This window comes from Dermochelys coriacea, chromosome 2 (genome assembly GCF_009764565.3).
Source record: "Dermochelys coriacea isolate rDerCor1 chromosome 2, rDerCor1.pri.v4, whole genome shotgun sequence".
NCBI classification, from domain to species: domain Eukaryota; kingdom Metazoa; phylum Chordata; order Testudines; family Dermochelyidae; genus Dermochelys; species Dermochelys coriacea.
The window spans coordinates 206,881,963-206,902,035 of record NC_050069.1 but is presented as its reverse complement, the minus strand read 5'-3'; the positions used below and the strand labels follow the sequence as shown (position 1 = coordinate 206,902,035).

General features: G+C 40.1%; 1 protein-coding gene across 7 annotated transcripts in view; it reads left to right on the top strand.

The window, feature by feature from the left end:
• CREB5 (cAMP responsive element binding protein 5) overlaps nucleotides 1-20,073 on the top strand; it is a 359,862-nt gene that overhangs the window by 120,976 nt on the left and 218,813 nt on the right. For all 7 annotated transcript variants that reach the window (XM_038393118.2, XM_043509125.1, XM_038393119.2 and 4 more), the window contains one exon: nucleotides 2,476-2,648. In XM_038393118.2, the coding sequence (XP_038249046.1) occupies nucleotides 2,476-2,648 (173 nt within the window). The remainder of the gene's footprint in view (nucleotides 1-2,475; nucleotides 2,649-20,073) is intronic.

Here is a 20,073-nt window from a genome sequence, read left to right as displayed (position 1 = left end):
CAGAATCCCTGCCATGGGGGGAGAATGGGAGACTCCGCTGTTGGGGGATGAGGGAATAGGGGCCCACAGAAACCCTGATAGGGGAACTCTGATGTAGGTGAAAGAAGGGAAGAGGGGAGTGTAGGGGTGTACACAGAGCCCCTGCCATTGATGAGGAGAATGAGGAGGGCCTTGAAATGGGGGCAGAGGAGCTATATAGAACCTCTGGCATTTGGGGGAAGGTGGCAATGCGGGCACACACAACCCCTGGCAAAGGAAATATTGGGGTGATTGCATGGAGTCCCTGAAAAAATGGTAGGGTGGGAGGATGACTCATAGAGAGATTGTGGGGAGTGGAACAGTGGGATGCAAGGAGCCCTGGGGGTGTGCAATGAACTCAGCCTATATAAGCATTATGTAGTTTTCATTATCTTTGAAAACTCATGGCGATCGGGGAAGGCCCCGGACGACTGGAAAAAGGCTAATGTAGTGCCCATCTTTAAAAAAGGGAAGAAGGAGGATCCTGGGAACTACAGGCCAGTCAGCCTCAAATCAGTCCCTGGAAAAATCATGGAGCAGGTCCTCAAGGAATCAATTCTGAAACACGTAGAGGAGAGGAAAGTGATCAGGAACAGTCAGCATGGATTCACCAAGGGCAAGTCATGCCTGACTAATCTAATTGCCTTCTATGATGAGATAACTGGCGCTGTGGATGAGGGGAAAGCAGTGGATGTGTTGTTCCTTGACTTTAGCAAAGCTTTTGACACGGTCTCCCACAGTATTCTTGCCAGCAAGTTAAAGAAGTATGGGCTGGATGAATGGAGTAGAAGGAGGATAGAAAGCTGGCTAGATTGTCGGGCTCAACGGGTATTGATCAATGGCTCCATGTCTAGTTGGCAGCCGGTATCAAGTGGAGTGCCCCCAGGGTCTGTCCTGGGGCCCCTTTTGTTCAATATCTTCATAAATGATCTGGAGGATGGTGTGGATTGCACCCTCAGCAAGTTTGCAGATGACAGTAAACTGGGAGGAGAGGTAGATACGCTGGATAGGATACAGAGTGACCTAGACAAATTAAAGGATTGGTTAAAAGAAATCTGAGGAAGTTCAACAAGGACAAATGCAGAGTCCTGCACTTAGGACGGAAGAATCCCATGCATTGCTACAGACTAGGGACCAAATGGCTTGGCAGCAGTTCTGCAGAAAAGGACCTAGGGGTCACAGTGGATGAGAAGCTGGATATGAGTCAACAGTGTGCCCTTGTTGCCAAGAAGGCCAATGACATTTTGGGATATATAAGTAGGGGCATTGCCAGCAGATCAAGGGACATGATCATTACCCTCTTTTCAACATTGGTGAGGCCTCATCTGGAGTACTGTGTCCAGTTTTGAGCCCCACACGACAAGAAGGATTTGGAAAAATTGGAAAATGTCCCGCGGAGGGCAACAAAAATGATTAGGGGACTGGAACGCATGACTTACAAGGAGAAGCTGAGGGAACTGGGATTGTTTAGTCTGTGGAAGAGAAGAATGAGGGGGGATTTGATAGCTGCTTTCAACTACCTGAAAGGGAGTTCTAAAGAGGATGGATCTAGACTGTTCTCAGTGGTACCAGATGACCGAATGAGGAGTAATGGTCTCAAGTTGCAGTGGGGGAGGTTTAGGTTGGATATCAGGAAAAACTTTTTCACTAGGAGGGTGGTGAAACACTGGAATGCGTTACGTAGGGAAGCGGTGGAATCTCCTTCCTTAGAAGTTTTTAAGGTCAGGCTTGACAAAGCCCTGACTGGGATGATTTAGTTGGGGATTGGTCCCGGTTTGAGCAGGGGTTGGACTAGATGACCTCCTGAGGTCCCTTCCAACCTTGATATTCTATGATTCTATGAAGCAACATAGTGTTGTGACCCCCATTAGCGGTAGGCTACTGCTCGTTCTCTTGCAAAACAATCCATAGACTGGTGGTAGATATTGCCCTCATAAAGTTATTTTTATTCACCAGCCTTGCTGGGCTCTAGGACATCTACTGCATCTAGAAGAAATGGCTTTCTTATGAAATATCACGTACGGTTTATTACTCTAAAACCATAAAACTTGATTCACTTGTCATTCTAAGCAGGTCTAGTTCTCGGTGAACAGCCAGAATAGTAAATCAAAGTGCCATGCGCTCACCGTGAAAATAATTTTCAAAGGAGAAATATATATCTTATTCAGTCAGAGGAATATGTGCTACACATCCCCATTATAAATCACGAGTCAGAACCACAGAAGAGTGATTAGTCAACTTCCAGGTATTTTCCATTTGTATTGTCCTATAAAAATAAATAGATATTTTTCATTTCTTTGTAGTTGTTAGAGTAAGATATATAGACTGGAGGTATGCCTGGAGCCAGCAACTTTTCATTTTTTGTTGACACTTCCAGATTCCTAATTTTAGGCATACAGCGCATGGAAACAAAATAAAATGTTCATTTTCTCTCCCCCACTTCTCTGCCTTTCACAGAATATCTCGATGCATAACACAGTCGGAGGTGCAATGGCAGGACCTGGAACCCACCAGCTCACGAATACTAGGATGCCAAACCATGACACCAGCGTTGTGATTCAACAAGCCATGCCATCTCCACAGTCCAGCTCGGTTATAACACAAGCACCTTCCACAAATCGACAGATCGGGTATGTCTGTTCCCTTTGTTTCTATGTTTTCTCCCTGGCAGTTGTGGCCCTGGCCCATATGTTGTGCTCTGGATACTTAAGAGGTATACATAAACATGTGTTGATCCCATCACCACTCAGGGGAGATCCCTATAATATATGATGCACAGCATGTGGGAAAACAGCCACAGTTCATGCCACTATTCTAAAGACAATGTCTTTGGTTCTGTAATACTAGATTGTTGTATTTGGATGGACTTCCTGCTTTTTTCCCTCCAGTTTTTTGTTTCTATGTTGTTAAATTCCAAGTTCAAAACTGTTTGTAAACTCTATTGGGAAGAAGAAAGACAGATGAATTTCTGGACCATCCTTCCAAGTGCTGAGTGCCCTTAGTTTCCATTTACTCAGTTGGGAGAAGAGGGTGCCCAGCACATGGCAGCAGTACTCAACACCTTGCAGGATCAGTTCCTCTCTGTTTTGAGTGCTGTATTTATTTGAGGACTGCCAAGAGACAAAGTACAAAGCCAATTTAGGAAATATTAAGGTAAATGGAGTTTTGGCACTGAAGACCTTTTGGAAATGGTGCCTAATTTAAATGATAGACCACTATTTATTCCAATGTAACTGTGATTTGTAAGGTCTTTTGCTGACTATATTTATACCATGAACAGTTATTGTGTTTACATAAACTTTGTGTTATCTGTGCCTAAATTTTCAGAACTGCATGCACAAAAATGTATGCAATACATCCACAAAATTTACTTCAATTGCACATGAAGTCACCATAATTTAAGATTAAAAGTTTAGCTATTTGTAAACATATAAACATTGTATATGCCAATTCTGTGCACAGTTTTGCACATACAAATCTGAAAACTTGGGCCTTTGTACCTGTGCAACATATAAAAACAGGGATAAACAGCTATAAAAATTTAAACCACTGGAAGTTCCAGAGAATGAAACAGCATTAGAGAAATATTATTGTGGTTTATCTTTTGTAGTTTGATAATGCCTATTATATGCTTGGCGCAGTCCACATACATGAAGACAGTCACTGCCCCAAATTGTGGTTCAAGTAATTGTTGATCTGCCTGCAGTTTCTTAAAAGAAAAATTTTAGGGTGAAATCCTGGCACACAAGGCCTAAATGTAGTCATAATGTACGGTTTCACTCTGCAGTGTTTGGGGAGTCCCACAAGAGGACTTAGCATGCTCTTTGGTACTGAAAAGCAGTGCTCCAGAGTGATTCTGCCTGTGGGATTAGATAGGGCAGTTTGTGGGCTGGCAGGATGTGGCTAGAGGGTCTTCAAACAACATAGATCCAATTGCCCCAACATGACTGTGGTGGTGGAAATCTTAGGCAATCTGCTTCAGAGGAGTCCCACACCCTAGCCACACCATGGGGAAGACAGTTTCAATTCCAATTCCATCCATTCAGTTTCTACCTTAATGTATCTAGGAGTAATCATGACTCCAATCTGAAAAAGAATTTTTAATGCTCAGCGATCGGATTTCATATTGGACTGCACTTGGCTTCCAAACAACTGTTTAAGTACAATGACCAAGAATTACATGTGGTTTTGCAAGATCTTGTCAATCAGGTTTTGAGTTTGCAACAGTTGGGATTCAGGTTCCATTTGATCTGCTTGAGAAATGTAGGCTAAAAGGACCTGTTTCCTGATCAGTTGCTAATGTCTGCATTGGGGGACCTTATGTGATGTCCGATATCTTAATTCTGTCAAGTTGTTGCTGCTGTTTTGTTGTTTTGTCCTGTGATAATCATATTAGACATGAAGTTTGAGAATGAATTTTGCAGCCCATTCAGGGTTCTTTGTAAGGTTTTGATTAGAGCTGTAGATTTTTTTTTGTTACATAACTACACTTAAAAACAAAACTGTAAACTTTTAGAGCCTACAAGTCCACGCAGTCCTACTTTTAGTTCAGTCAATCACTAAGACAAACAAGTTTGTTTACATTTACAGGAAATAATGCTGCTCTCTTCTTATTTACAATGTCATCAGAAAGTGAGAACAGGCATTTGCACGGCACTTTTGTAGCCAGCATCACAAGGTATTTATTTGCCAGATATGCTAAACATTTGTATGCCCCTTCATGCTTTGGCCACCATTCCAGAGGACGTGCTTCCATGCTGATGATGTTCATTAAAAAAATAACGTGTGAATTAAATTTGTGATTGAACTCCTTGGGGTAGAACTGTATGTCCCCTGCTCAGTTTTACCTGCATTCTGCCATATATTTCATGTTATAGCAGTCTCGAATGATGACCCAGCACATGTTCATTTTAAGAACACTTTCACAGCAGATTTCACAAAATGCAAAGAAGGTACCAATTTCTAAAGATAACTACAGTAAGATTTAAGAATCTGAAGTGCCTTCCAAAATCTGAGAGGGATGAGGTGTGGAACATGCTTTCAGATGTCTTAAAAGAGCAACACTCTGATGCGGAAACTAGAGAACCCGAACCACCAAAAAAGAAAATCAACCTTCTGCTGGTGCCAACTGACTCAGATGATGAAAATGAACATGCTTTGGTCTACACTGCTTTGGATCGTTATAGAGCAGAACCCATCATCAGCATGGATGCATGTCCTCTGGAATGATGGTTGAAGCATAAAGGGGCATATGAATCTTTGGCATATCTGGTACATAAATATCTTGCGACGCTGGCTGTCACAGTGCCATGAGAAAACCTGTTCTCACTTTCAGGTGACATTGTAAACAAGAAGCGGGAAGCATTATCTCCTGCAAATGTAAACAGACTTGTTTGTCTGAGCAATTGGCTGAACAAGAAGTAGGACTGAGTAGACTTGCAGGCTCTAAAATTTTAGTTTTATTTTTGAATACACTTTTTTTAATTCTACATTTGTAAGTTGAGCTTTCATGATAGAGATTTCACTACAGTACTTGTATTAGGTGAACTGAAAAATACTATTTATTTTTTTATTTTTTACAGTACAAATACTTGTAATCAAAAATAAATATAAGCACTGTACACTGTGTTGTAACTGAAATCAATATATTTGAAAATGTAGAAAACATCCAAAAATATTTAAATAAATGGTATTCCGTTTTTGTTTAACAGTGCGATTAATCATGTAATTAGTCGTGAATAATTTTTTTAATTGCTTGACAGCCCTAGTTTGATACTAGGTGTCCAATCTAAAAAACTTCATTTTCTTTACAATACTACCTTGAAAATCATGGGCAGATGTTAAAGCCTTCTCCCAACACATCTTGTAGAATGGATATATCTTGGTCCCATCTCTACTGATTTTCATTCCTGCAGTGTGCCTCATTCGCAGTCTCGAGATATCAGATGTTATTTTCCAAGATGCTTTGATATCAATCAGAGGATCTTTCACCTTTTGACTATGTATTTCAGCTAATATACTGATAGGGGGTCAGTATTCTTAACCGTTATCATTCCAATCTGAGTTTCTGATCTTCCCATTTTGGCCAGGTGATCAGTTACCCTGACTCCTGTATACACCAATTTGTGATGGTAATGACCATCCCACGCTGGGGTGTTCCAGAGGAAATCTCTAGCTAACAGGTCTCTGGCAACCATATTCCCACCACCCACCATTCTGTCATGTGATTGATTAATATGTAAGTGCTGAAGGCTGTGTCGAGAGATGCTGTATTGAGAGACATTTGTCAGCATCTTTGTTCTCTGTGTGAATAAGGCCTGTGACACAACCTTCAAGATATGCCATTCTCCATTTATTGAAGGTGGTTTTGTTTTTTCCTGGTGTGACCAAGGAGATAATTGTTGCATTTTGGATGTCATCTATTTCCCAAAATCTTGAGCACCCTTGTGATTTGTTTCTTTTTTTTTGTTTAGACTTTTCCCTTTGGGGCATTTATTCAAAGACCATATCTTGTCAGTTCCATTATCTTTATTTTATCAGTTCTATATATGGTAAGGATTGTAGTCAGGACTTATCTTGGAGGAATACAGACCAGCCAGTGGTTTCAATATTAGGCAACTGATGGTAAAGTCAGAGATGGTCTATAACTAGAAACATAATTACAAGCAGACCAAAGTTTGGTGGGCCTTTAAAAAAAATTAAGATCAAGATCTTGGTGCAGGTTTTGAACACCCCAGTCAGATGTGTTTGGATCTCAGGCTTTGGTTTGGGCCGATATGTGTGTAAAACTTTAGGAAAGTTTGCTCCTTCCTTCCCTCAAAATGAAAGCGTGTACTTACCTTAAACATGAATTGCCCCAGAGAATGTGCCTCTTAATGAACACAAATGGTTACAGAGAGCAACTGAATAAAATTCCTTTGGCTTCAGTGGGAGCAGGAGCAGGCCCCAAAGGTTATAGAGAACCATCTTGTAGCAATATTCTGATTTTTATCACAACCACAGATATTTAAGTGTCAAAATATGGCCAAGCCACCTGCAAATGTTTTCAATGGCCTGAGTCCAACAAAAACAGCAAACAGCAATGAAAGTCTGCCTTCAGTCCCTGCACTTGGGCTCTGCTCCAGCACGAGAGGCTGGGACCCACCTGTGCCCACGCACATTTTGTTTTGTGAGAAGTGGGTGTGTTCACAACAGCTGGGATTCTTGACTAGATGTTGTTTGTCCTGCTTCCTCTCCTCTCCCTCCCACCTCTGCCCCATGCTCTGGCTCTGAAGGCTTGCAAATAAAATGAGATATTGACACAAGGCATGGAAAACATCATAGGAGTAGGATAGTTAAGAAAGGCTTACTGAGACAATATGTACACATTGTTTCAGATATTAAATAGATGCTACTACTGAGGCACCGAGCCAAATCAATCAGAAGAGGGGAGGAACATGAAGAGTAATAACTTTAAAAAAAAATGCAGGGCATTGGCTAATACCTTACCCATCATATACCCAGTTGAGAACATGCAGCAGTATTATTAGTGCAACAAGCTGGCAGGCAGGTATAAACATCCCAGATAGTATTTATGTGGTTAGGCAGTCCTTACCCAAGGGAAAAAAATAACATGGGAGGAATCCTTAACGAGTAACTACTTGTGCTAAAGAAAATCAGTCGAGGAACACTTAACAGTGAAGCTTGATTAATAGCACATTGTTTGGTGATTAGCTGCACAGTGTCAAGACAGTAAGGCATACCCAGTGAGGGGAGAAAAATGATATAAGACCAGCATTCATCAAAGGTATGGAAAGGCAGATAAGCTGAATCAGCACCCTACTCCAGATATGAGACTTGTATTAGAATGTACAATGGCTGAGTTTGTCATTTTATTATAACTATATTTCATGCAATCTGTGCAATTTATGTAGTTCCGTAACAGTGTCTTAACCGAGGAATGGGAAAATAATAGTAAGGCAAGTTACTGGCAACATGATATTCTCTGTGCTTTATCTGTGGACTTCTTTGGCTAGTTTAAGACAGCTTTTTCCATAGTAGTTAACAGTCCACTTAATAGGTGGCTACAGCTTTCCTGGAAAATGTACGCTTCTTTTTTTGAAACTGAGTGGGAGACATAACTGGTACTCACTGTGTCTGTAGCAGAACCACTGGTACAACTCTGTAGCTGAAATGGAACAAAAAGAGAGGATTTGGTATTGTTATATACTGTGAACCAATAGTGTGCTTAGCACTTTACTAAACATAGAGGGAGACCTGACCCATATAGCAATGAGCTTAGAGTCTAAAAGTGACAGACACTACGGTTCATATAATATACACTATTATCAGAGGAACATTTCAAAACAGACATTTTTCATGAAGACAAAGTGGCTGTTTGGCACAACATCAGGGAAAGAAACTGTAGCAATATCTGGTAGAATGGAAGAGCGTGAGCAGAGACAGTGGGAGAAGGAACAAGAGGATTTTTGGAATGTGGATTGGGAGAAGCAGATCCCTGAAGGTGAGGATGAGAAGCTAGAATGTGGCAAGGCGAGAGGAGCCTAATGAAGGGGTTTAAAAAAGGAGCGAAATCATCAGTAGTTGGCAAGGAAAATTGTTTTATCAGCGGCTATGGGTTGCAGAGGGCAAGATGAAAGGCAGGGAGGAAGGGGAGAGATGAGACGTTTTCAAGAGTCAAGCTGAGAGGTGGCCAAGACGTAGCTAAAAGCTGTTGGGGAGCCTTGAGGCTGCACAGTCCCTTGAACCATTGGCCCTTGAATAGCTCACTGAGATATCAATGCTGAGTCATTGACAAAGCAAGATCTCCTCATGGTGCGGGTGCCTCTGTGTGCTTGAGACCCCAGGCGCCAAAGGCATGGGAGCTATTCAAGCTGCCCAGCATCCCTCCCACACAACACCAGTACATCTGCCCAAGATTCCTCCATGCATTCCACTGTCCCCCACATCTCCACTCACTCTCATGGCTGCCCATGTCACCCTTTCCCACCTGCTTCTCCTACTTCCCTGCTCACCCTCTTTCTCCTGGGGGAGGACAGCTCCATGATGCGGGGCATGGAGAGTTAGTGGCCACGCAGAGGGATATAAGGGTCTAATAGGTTTATAGGGGGGCACAGCAGGTTAGGAGACCATCTGTGTCCCCATCCATGCCTCCAATCTTTGGGAGACTGCCTCATCCTTCCCGGCTGTAGTCTTGGTCCGATTACCCTGAGTTGCATGAGATAAGGACTCTCCCCTTTTCTGTCATTAGTTCGTATCTCTGTTACCAAGCAGGCTTGAGCTGGAATCCCATCACAACGCTATGAGCAGCAGCCACAAGCCTCCATGACACTCAGGTGAAATGATTACAAATGAAGCATTCATAGAAAAAGGTTGTGCCCAATACAATCATTCTAATATGGAAGTATGATATTATAGGTGTGCGTGAAATATAGCATGACAAAATATTCTTTCAGGCCATATCTCCCCCCCCCCACCCAACCCCCCGCGCTCCTCTCCCCCATAGCTGGTTGGTGCTTGTCAAGATCTGCATAAACACCTACACAACACATGGTTGAGAACTCCTCCCTCTGTCTCCTACTACTACTTCTTCTGGTTGTTTGCACTGAGAAGGTTCATGAGCTGCTGACTTAAATCCTCTGAGAGCCTTCTGACACTGCTGAGTCAGGAAGAAAAAGAAACATCACCAGTGGCTCAGCCAGTGTACAATAGGGTTAATAACATCTCTCACACATCCCAAACCATATACTCCCTTATTTCCCCAATGTCTGTTTTCTTACTATAAGGTCCCCAGGGAGATTCTGAGCAATAAGGTATATCAAGATGACCTTCAGGGGACTGATTGGAGGATCAGTAGCTATATAATAAATAGCCTGTCAACCAGGAATGGAGACAGCTCTGTACACTTCTTATCTGACTTTTAAAATTAACCCCTGTACGGAAGTGTAAGTGTGTGTGTGTGTGTGTGTGTGTAATAATGTGGATTAAATTTACTAATGAATTCTCTCTCTCATTGAAAATGCCTCTGCTAATTTGGAATGAATCATTAATTTCTCATTTAAAAACTTGGCACGTAAGCTGTTGAGTGGATTTGTGGCGCTGCTTTTTATTATTGTTGTTTTTTCTTACTAGAAGGAAACTCTTGCCATTTTAGCAGAAATCTCCCTTGTACATTTTTTATCCCTTGAATTTTTATGTCCTTTTTGTGTATGTGATAGTGATGCTGCAAGTTTCCCAACTTTCAGCTGCTATTCTTCCTCCTTTTTTCTATACATTGATGCTTTCTGTTTCAGGCTTCTTTGGCATTCCTAGGCTTAGACTCAATCTCTCTGTGGAGAAGGGAGTCTTAGGTTGCCTCTTTAGAAAACTTGTCCTGCTAATCAGCAAAAATATGATGTTGTTATAGTGTACTGGACCTGTTACCATGTCCAACAAAAAGTATTGATACCTCATAGAATTGGGTCAATTCTCACATCTCAGTAACAGCTATAATGTAGGGAATACAGATTTACTTAACTCTGACAATCTGTATCTTTTACGTACGTTCAGTAGATATGTATACTATACAAATCTTTTCTAAAGGTGTCCTCAACATTTATAGTCATAGATTTACACCCTTTGAACTAAAACAGATGTAAAATCACTTTTGGGTGAAAAAGTATCTTGAAGTCACAGTGGGTTTGATACAACAGGTCACGTTTTTCCTAGACCAGGAAAAATCATTAGATTTTTGCACAGCTGAAGTGAACAGCTCTGCTCTTTATCACACAGGTTTCCACTTAACATGGTCTAATGCGTGATCCCAATATGTGATTTATCCCGAGTGTCAGCCCCTTTTGATTCGTACCTAATCTGCAGTAAAACTCTAAATCAAACAATATAGACCTTTCTTTTTGTCCGCTGGCATATGTCTGCTCTACCTTTTGCAGCAAAAGTGAATTAATTTGCAGGTTCCGGAGAGAAAACATGCCTTGAGATGCTTTCTTGCCCCATATAATTTCAAAGAAATGATCAAATGTGTGGTGGTGGTGACTTGCTAGTAGAAATGAATGAGTACAAAGCAGAGAAGAGATTTATGTATTCTGAAGAACCCTGATTACTTTCTCGCTACTCAGTAAAAAGTTATAGACTGCTCTGTTTTTCCAAGAGAAGAATCGGATTCAGTATTGATGTAGTGAATAATAATACTTACTTCTTTCATCAGAAGATCTTAAAGGATTTTGCAAAGGATGTACATTTCATTCAGTAAAGCCTTAATGATTATTTTCTACCTGTATGTGATTGAAAAACAGTGATGATTGCTCAGAGAAAGGGTCTAGGAAAAGGTGGGTCTAGGAACATTTATGGGTCATATTTTACCCTCTGCTCTAGGAATTATTTGGGGGAAGTTCTTTGATTTGTGTTGTAGAAGAAGTCAGACTAGATGATCACAATGATCCCTTCTAGTCTTGGAATCCATGAATAAGTAGAACTCCCTGTCAATTTAAATGAAGTGTTCTGCTTAAAAATCAATCACATAATGTGGCCCAATATTAAGAAAAGTTTGATATGATATTTATGGATAAGTTAAACATGCTTTTTGCAAAGCACTACTTAGTAGGCATGAATTATGGATTTATCAAAGATTACATCATATAAATATATTTTTAAATATGAAATAACTATTGGTGATAGAGAACAAATAGCTTTATTGTATCTAAGTTTTCAGGAAACTTTTGTCAAAGTTCCACATGAATGGTTATTATTTTAAACTGTCTTAATATGATACTCGCTATTAGGTAAAACCTGATGGTGAATTTAAATGTGTGCATTCTTGATGGATGGAGGGATGGTGCCTGTCAGAGAAAACTGACTTCAGAAGGGGATCAGTGTAATTGTTTTTTGGGAACAATCTCCACCTTAGTCTTAGATCCTGATCCTGCTGTCACGGAATCTTACTCACATGAACACAGTAGAACTCTGCCAGGGCCTAAGGTTCCTGATTTATTTTGGAGAAAAACAAAGGGGGAAATCTGTGTGCTGTTACCAACTTTATTCACATATTTAGCAGGGCTTCAAAATATTTTCAGTAAACAATTCTCCAACTAAGTTAAGAAGTGGGTTTCCACTTGGCTGTTAGCCATTGGAGAATTGTGTGTGCTTCCTGGGGAATATTAGGTTATTTTCTTTTTCTTTCTCTGGTTATTTAACCGCAGTATCCCACATAGCCAATAATATAAATGTGAGGGCTCAAAATAGCTTCTTTCACTCACTTCTTTCCCCTAAAATAACTGAGGTGTAGGTTGTATGTCAGGAAAATGCAATAAAGGAACATGAATATATGAAATCAAATTCACTTTCCTAAAAAGTTATGCACATGGTTTTGTTTTTTTCTCTTCCCTGCCTGTATCTCTGTACTTTCCCTTTCTCTCGTTCCAGCTCCAGTTTTTTTCTGACTAGATAGAAATAATAGAGTTAGCATCAAACAGTGCCATACTTGAAGGTTCTATAGCCTGCTTTGAGTTTCTCACATTTGTGCAATTATTAGGGCTGACAGTAAATGGTTTATTTGATAACTGTGGCCAATTTTTCTTTTTTCACATTTCCCCAAACGGTTTTTGATTTGGAATTTGGAGTTACTGTTGAACCAGATTATTTCATTGAATGATTCTTGTTCTGTAAATTGTTGTGAGCAGCTCACTGAGAATGCTGTAGTTTTTAGAGGACCTGATCTTGCACTCGCTAAAGTCAATGGCCACACTTTTCTTGACATCAGAGGGTGCAATCAGGTTTCTGGTGTTACTATTTTTGTTTGTGAATTCATAATTTTCTTTCTGTGAAGATTCTCTAGAGTTCACTTGGAAGTCCCTGTTTCTGTGATCTTTCTGGCTAATAAATTTATTTATTTATAATATGTGCAATAAGGTAGCACAAAAGTGACACAAACACCATCAAATTGTTTGTCAGCAAATATTTTTTGCGATATCCATTAAATTTATAATAATTATGTAATTCTGAACTGAATTTTTTTACCTCCCACCAAGATATAATTGGTTCAATTACAGTATACAATATACTGGTTCAATTGCAATGTAAAATATAGTGTCTGAAAGTATTCAGAAATCAAACATGCATTTCTGCACAGAATCTCATGTTAATGAAAGTCATATCAGTGCTGCGGCCCTGGGGAAATAACAAAGCCCACTGAAGATATAGAGCTTTTGGTGAATAATATATGGACATTATTTCCTTTTCATTCAGTGCTGATGTTAAACTCAATGGGATTCTCCCTTTGACATGCACACACAACTCCCATAAGGAAAGGAAATGGCATGTTGTATTGATAAGGAAGAGGCTCAGGTTAATATTAAAGAACAATGTTTTTCTTTGTTATGATAAATAAATTCCAGTGGATGTTATAGGTCTTGGACAATCTATAGAATGTTTTAAACATTATAAAGTTGGAAATTTACTGTGTTTTTTTTTGTTTCTAACAAATGCAAAGTGTAATCAAGTGCAGTTTCTAAAAGTGGTTTATATTAAAACCGTAGCATGACACTAATTTAGATTCTGGTTAAGTTTGCTAATGGAGGGGAGCTTCATGTTCTCAGTCATGTACCTAGGGCATATTTGTCCACAGCACAAAAACACCTCCAATTTTGGCATGGCTTATAATGATTGGCAGTCTCAACTGAAGAGAGGTTGGAGATTTGAATGTAACGGTAATATGGAGGTGTATCGGCAGAGCTGTGAATCAGAAACTTGCACAGCACCTGCATGCTCTAGGTCAGGCCTATGTTCTAAATTCCCCATTTTGTATAGTGGAGATACGAACTGTGGGCTTAGTGTCCCTGAAAGAGTTTCCTCTTTGGATATGTTGAACTTCTTCCAGAGATTATTATTGTGAATCACTCCGTGCATTGTTTTGGGAGGTGTTAATGAGCATCAGATGAATGGGTCAAAGATAACAAGATTCTTTAGGAGTTTAAAAATGTTTTTTTGTTAAATTAAACAAGCCATTGTATTTAAAATATTTATATAAAATTTTAAGAAATGAATCACAGATTTAAATGCATAAAGAATGTGGTCAAAATTGAGCCAATTTCCTATAGAATCTCATTTAATATTCTTGATTTAGGCTCGTTTCATGTAGTTTATTGGCCTGAGGTTACATGGTACGGGTTTTAAATTCAGCCTGGACTGAACATATGTGGTTTAGAGGTTATTAAAATGAGAGCTAGGTCATACACTATTGAGTCTAAAGAACCTATTGTGGAAAACTTTTCATCTCTTCTTGATTTCTTAAAATTTCCTTGTAGCACATTTTATTTTCTTCTTCCCTTTCAACCATGGGTTCCAGGCCCATCTGAAAAAGAGAGCTAGAATATCCCTGAGTTCTTTATTGCTATCTATTGGGGATATTGGTATCAGAAGCTGGATAACATTTCTGCTGTGAAGAAGTAAAGCAGCACACTGCATGCTGGGCAATTGCAAAACCCAGTATTGGTGGAAAGTGATGTTAGTGAGTTCTCTTGTCCGTGTCACAATATATGCTGAAGTGATGCCATGAGGTATGAATTCTGGGCTCCATGACAGAGATGAAAATCCATTCTTGTTGCCAGCTTTCCCTTGGGCTCTTTCATAGTTCCATTGTTCTGATATGGAACTTATGACTCAAAGGATTTGTTCAACACTGAGTTAAAATGTAGTAAACAAGGTTCAGCCCAGTGGCCATGAGAAAGTTGGTGTTGGTTTCCAGTCTGGGCTCGCTTTCTGAAGGCCAAGCTAACTGGGGCTAACTCACCCCATTGGTTTCAGAGTATCAGCTGTGTTAGTTTGTATCCAAAAAAAGAAAAGGAGTACCTATGGCTCACCTTACCTGATCACTCTCGTTACAGTGTGTATGGTAACACCCATTGTTCCATGTTCTCTGTGTATATAAAATCTCCCCACTGTATTTTCCACTGCATGCATCTGACGAAGTGAGCTGTAGCTCACAAAAGCTTATGTTCAAACAAATTTGTTAGTCTCTAAGGTGCCACAAGTACTCTAGTTCTTTTCACCCCATTGGGTAGATTAAGGAGCACCTCACAGAACAGTTGTTAGAGAATTTTTCACCTGTTCAATATAACTTGGGTAACAGACAACATTTTTTCAGAGGTCAGATAGAGTTCTCTCATCCGTCAAAGCCATGGGGTCTGTGGCTGCTGGTTTTCCTTAGTTCCAAAATTTAGAGGAATCATAGAGAGATGAGATCTCACACACTTCTGGTACTGATCATCTCTCGCCAGACAAAAACTTGAAGACCATAAGAACATTTTAATTTCATTTTAGCTTTATAATTTTTTAAATGACTAGTATTGAGGAGTAAACTTAAACTTTGGAAGTTCTCATAGGGCTTGATACAACAAACTTAATATCAGTGTTCAGAGTAGCAGCCATGTTAGTCTGTATTCACAAAAAGAAAAGGAGTACTTGTGGCACCTTAGAGACTAACAAATCATGAATAGGTCGGAGTATGAACAAGAGGCTACTAGGCAGCTCTCCAACACCACTTTCTACAAGCCATTACCCTCTGATCCCACTGAGAGTTACCAAAAGAAACTACAGCATTTGCTCAAGAAACTCCCTGAAAAAGCACAAGAACAAATCCGCACAGACACACCCCTAGAACCCTGACCTGGGGTATTCTATCTGCTACCCAAGATCCATAAACCTGGAAATCCTGGATGCCCCATCATCTCAGGCATTGGCATCCTGACAGCAGGATTGTCTGGCTATGTAGACTCCCTCCTCAGGCCCTACGTTACCAGCACTCCCAGCTATCTTCGAGACACCACTGACTTCCTGAGGAAACTACAGTCCATTGGTGATCTTCCTAAAAACACCATCCTAGCCACTATGGATGTAGAAGCCCTCTACACCAACATTCCACATAAAGATGGACTACAAGCCGTCAGGAACAGTATCCCCGATAATGTCACGGCTAACCTGGTGGCTGAACTTTGTGACTTTGTCCTCACCCATAACTATTTCACATTTGGGGACAATGTATACCTTCAAATCAGCGGCACTGCGATGGGTACCCTCATGGTCCCACAATATGCCAACATTTTTATGACTGACTTAGAACAACGCTTCCTCAGCTCTCGTCCCCTAATGCCCCTACTGTACTTGCGCTACATTGATGACATCTTCATCATCTGGACCCAGGGAAAAGAAGCCCTTGAGGAATTCCACCATGATTTCAACAATTTCCATCCCACCATCAACCTCAGCCTGGACCAGTCCACACAAGAGATCCACTTCCTGGACACTACGGTGCTAATAAGCGATTTTAAAATTTGTTAGTCTCTAAGGTGCCACAAGTACTCCTTTTCTTAATATCAGTGGGAACCCAGTGAGTTCAATGGAAACTTTTGGATGCTTACTGAAGATGTTTTTAAACTATGTGGATACTACGTGAGTTTGAAAACCCACAATAATAGGTTTTCGTTTTTAATTCTTGTGCTTCCAGTCTCATAAACAGTGAGTTTTCTATGGCAGGGACTGTCTTTAATTTGCTACTTCCTTGTACATCTTTGTTTTAGGCCCCCAGATACTTCCTGTAATGCAAATAATACATAAACATTTCAATCCCCACCAGAAATTCAGAAAGAACCAAAAATTAGGTGGGGAAAAAGACAAGAAAAAAGCTAACAATGTTTTCAAACCTCAAAAAAGTTCATTTCAGATTCAGTTTGAATAATGGGTGAAAATGTGTTTTAGTCACTTTACCATTCCCTATGACTATATCGGGGAGGTGTGTTTTCAGTCCTCAAAGACAGCATAAATAACCCAAAGCCAACAGGCCTTTACTGAAATGACAATAGATACTGCATAACACCTGTCACTGTTGTATTAGTATCTTTCCTGCCCCTGCCATGTTCTGCTTGCATATGATTGCATGATCAGGTAAGCACAGATACTCCTGCTATGTTTACAGGCTTCTGTTACATGGTTCTGTAGTGAACAGAATGCCAAAAACAAGGCTGCAAAGAATGTTTATTTGTAAACCTTGTGAGTGTAATGGTAGAGCTGTGCAATGGTAGAAGGGGGAGTGTGCGTGTGTATATGTGCATTTGCACACAGCAGAAAATTACTCTGGAGAAACTCACTACTAGTAAGGAATGTTTGATAAGAAAGCCCCGGGATACCGTGGACACTGCTTGCGGGTTTCATGATGAAAGATGTAGAACTTTTGAAAAAGTTTAGAACTTTTATTTTGAAAAGCAGTTTTCTCAGATGTAAAAATTCCTTTTACTGAACTAGATGACTTTCTGTAATATATTTTTCCCACCATTACTCATCATGCATCTGCTTACTTGGACAAAACTTCTGTTAACTGCAGCAGGAACTTTTGCCTAAGTGAGGACTGCAAGATCAAGTCCAAAACTTCTAAGAAATAAATAGCTCTCTTTAATATCTATGAGCCTTTAGAAACCGTGTACTATTCAAATTTTGATGAGCCCTTTATTTCTAGACAGTTCCAAATTGTGGTTTTAAGGTATCAATAGTTTTCAGTATCAGATATTAAACTAATTATTTATTGATATCTCCACTGAGTTTTTCTTTCTGCAATGGAGGAGTCCCAAAATAACTGTGAGCAACTTGAATATTTTTTCATACCGTTCTTTAAAAATAAGTATTCTCCATTCCAAAAGTCAGAAAGCTAGCAGCCTTAGTCTAAAGCACTTGCAGTTCTTTTACCATTCAAATGATTTTTCAGACCACGAGGAAACTCTGTAAAAAAGATAGCCAAAGAACACCCTGTAACCACATACAGCCCAGCCGGTGCTTCTCATGAGCCACTCTGCTCAGAATTGTAGCAGAGGTGTTCTCACATGCAGGTGTAGCTCTTCATCATAACTGGGCCACAGTGTAGCAGAGAAGTATGCAAATTCCTTCTTCAATATGCTTTATTTTTTAGTAGTAGGGATACAGACCTAGGACATGAGCAGAAATACTACCGTTTTACCCCAGAAAGGAATAGGGGATAAGAAACTACAACAGAGGAGAAAGGGTGAGCAAATAATGAGTCAGCACCCCTAAGGCAATACGATGTATTGGCTAAAGAGCAGAAACCCAAAAATAGTTGTAATCCAGAATGCCAATCTGTCATTGCAGATTTCAAATTTGGCTGCAATTTTTGTCTCCAGTCAATTCTGTATGAGAATATTACAACAGAGAACATGCCAATGTGTGACTGATACTTGATGCATGATATTTGATCATCTAAAACACTGTGTATGCACACCATACACACACACTGAGACTGCAGGATTGCACATGAGCAACATCTTTTATTACTAGATGGAACACCTGGCTACTTCCTGTTTGATGGGGGGCTGTAGCCCTAAAAGGGTCTGATTTTGTAATCTAAAAAGGGACCAGATTAAAGTGCCGTCACCATACAGTGGAAAGCCATGTACTGTAACTGAGAGCAAGCAGTTCAGATTGTGCTCTCAGTTTCTTTGTATTAGCTTTATCAGATGGGGCCATCAGAGAGCAGATAGATAGGTAAGTCTGAAAGACCTCTGAACCCAATTAAAGTTATACCACAAAGAAATCAAATTCATGTGGTTTGCATTTCAGAAAGTTACATTTGGTGGATTGTACTTACTTTTATTCAGTAACCTAATGCAGACCATGTGAACATTTGAAACGCTTTTAATAGTTAAACCAGCTCAAATAACACAGAACCAGAACAGCAATAAAGAATGAATTAAGACTGATTGCAACTGCATCCAACATTTTTTTCTCTGTCCCTTAAAGATATATTTATGTTTGTTGTAATTGTGTCTTCAGCTTTTAGCAATGCAATAGCTATTCTTTACCTTTTAAATAGATGTTTCAGAGGACTAGTTTAAAATTTGGCCTTAATCTGCAGTATGTTTTTATTTGTGCAGTATTGCAGGGTAAATCTGGATATACTGCGGAACCAACAGTTTGTATTAGTGGTCAAACACCTGTAAGATGTTGGCATTGAAAATCCTGGGCAAAATAAGAACAAAAAAATGTGAGACTGAGAAAATCAGTGTTTATATAAATAAATTGCTTGGTGATTTTCTTGTTTCATTTGCCAAGTGCTTTTAGTTCTCTGTCACTCTATATTCATTTCATATATATAATAAATCAGCATCAAACTGGTGCAGGGTTAGTTTGTTTGCTACTTTGTTTCCCCTTTTGCTTGCAAAGAGCAATTGCATAAAGATGTTGAGCCCTTCCCCTATGCAGAATATCACGGGGAGATGTGAAGGGCCAGCTAAGTATAATACCTTCTTCTTATGCAGTACATTTCTTTAGTAGATCTCAAAGTTCTCACACCCTCTAATGTATTTACCCTCACAACATCTCTGCGAGGTAGGGAAGTACTCATTTGACAGATAGGGAACTGAGGCACAGAAAAACTAAACAGGCCTTGCCCAGGTTAACCCAGGAAGTTTGTGGATAAGCAGGTAGTCAAACCCAGGTCTCCAAAGACCTACAGTAGTGCTGTAATCCCTAGACCACCTTTTCTCTGTTGCTATTCCCACCCCCTTCAGTGCTTCTGACTTTGGAAAGTGGTATAGTTTACCTCCAAAGGCAATAGGCAGAGCTAGCATTAGGCATAAGCAAACTAAGAAATTGTGTAGGGCCACTTTAAGGGAGCCCCCTATTCACTTTTTATTATGTGTTGTGTGGGTGGGAGAGGAGCCAAAATATTCCTGCTAAGGGCCCTCACTGAGCTAGCACCATCTCTGGGAGGAATACAAGGGCATTCAATGGTTAATTTTCACATTGTGCTCAATCCTATGCTTTGCACAACAAAAACTCCCAATGGCTTCAGTGAGATTTTTGCCCAATTAAGAGAAGGGCATCAGGCCCACAGATTTTTGTAAAATGTGTATTGTTCTCATAGACTCCATCCTGAAGGAAGAATTTTTGGGAGGAAAAGAAATGAGACTTAGGGGGGCAAATTTCACTCTGTCCCATGGCACAGAGCCAGTCGGAGATCAGTGAATGAGCCAGACTTCCTGACTTCGGCGCACAACTGCA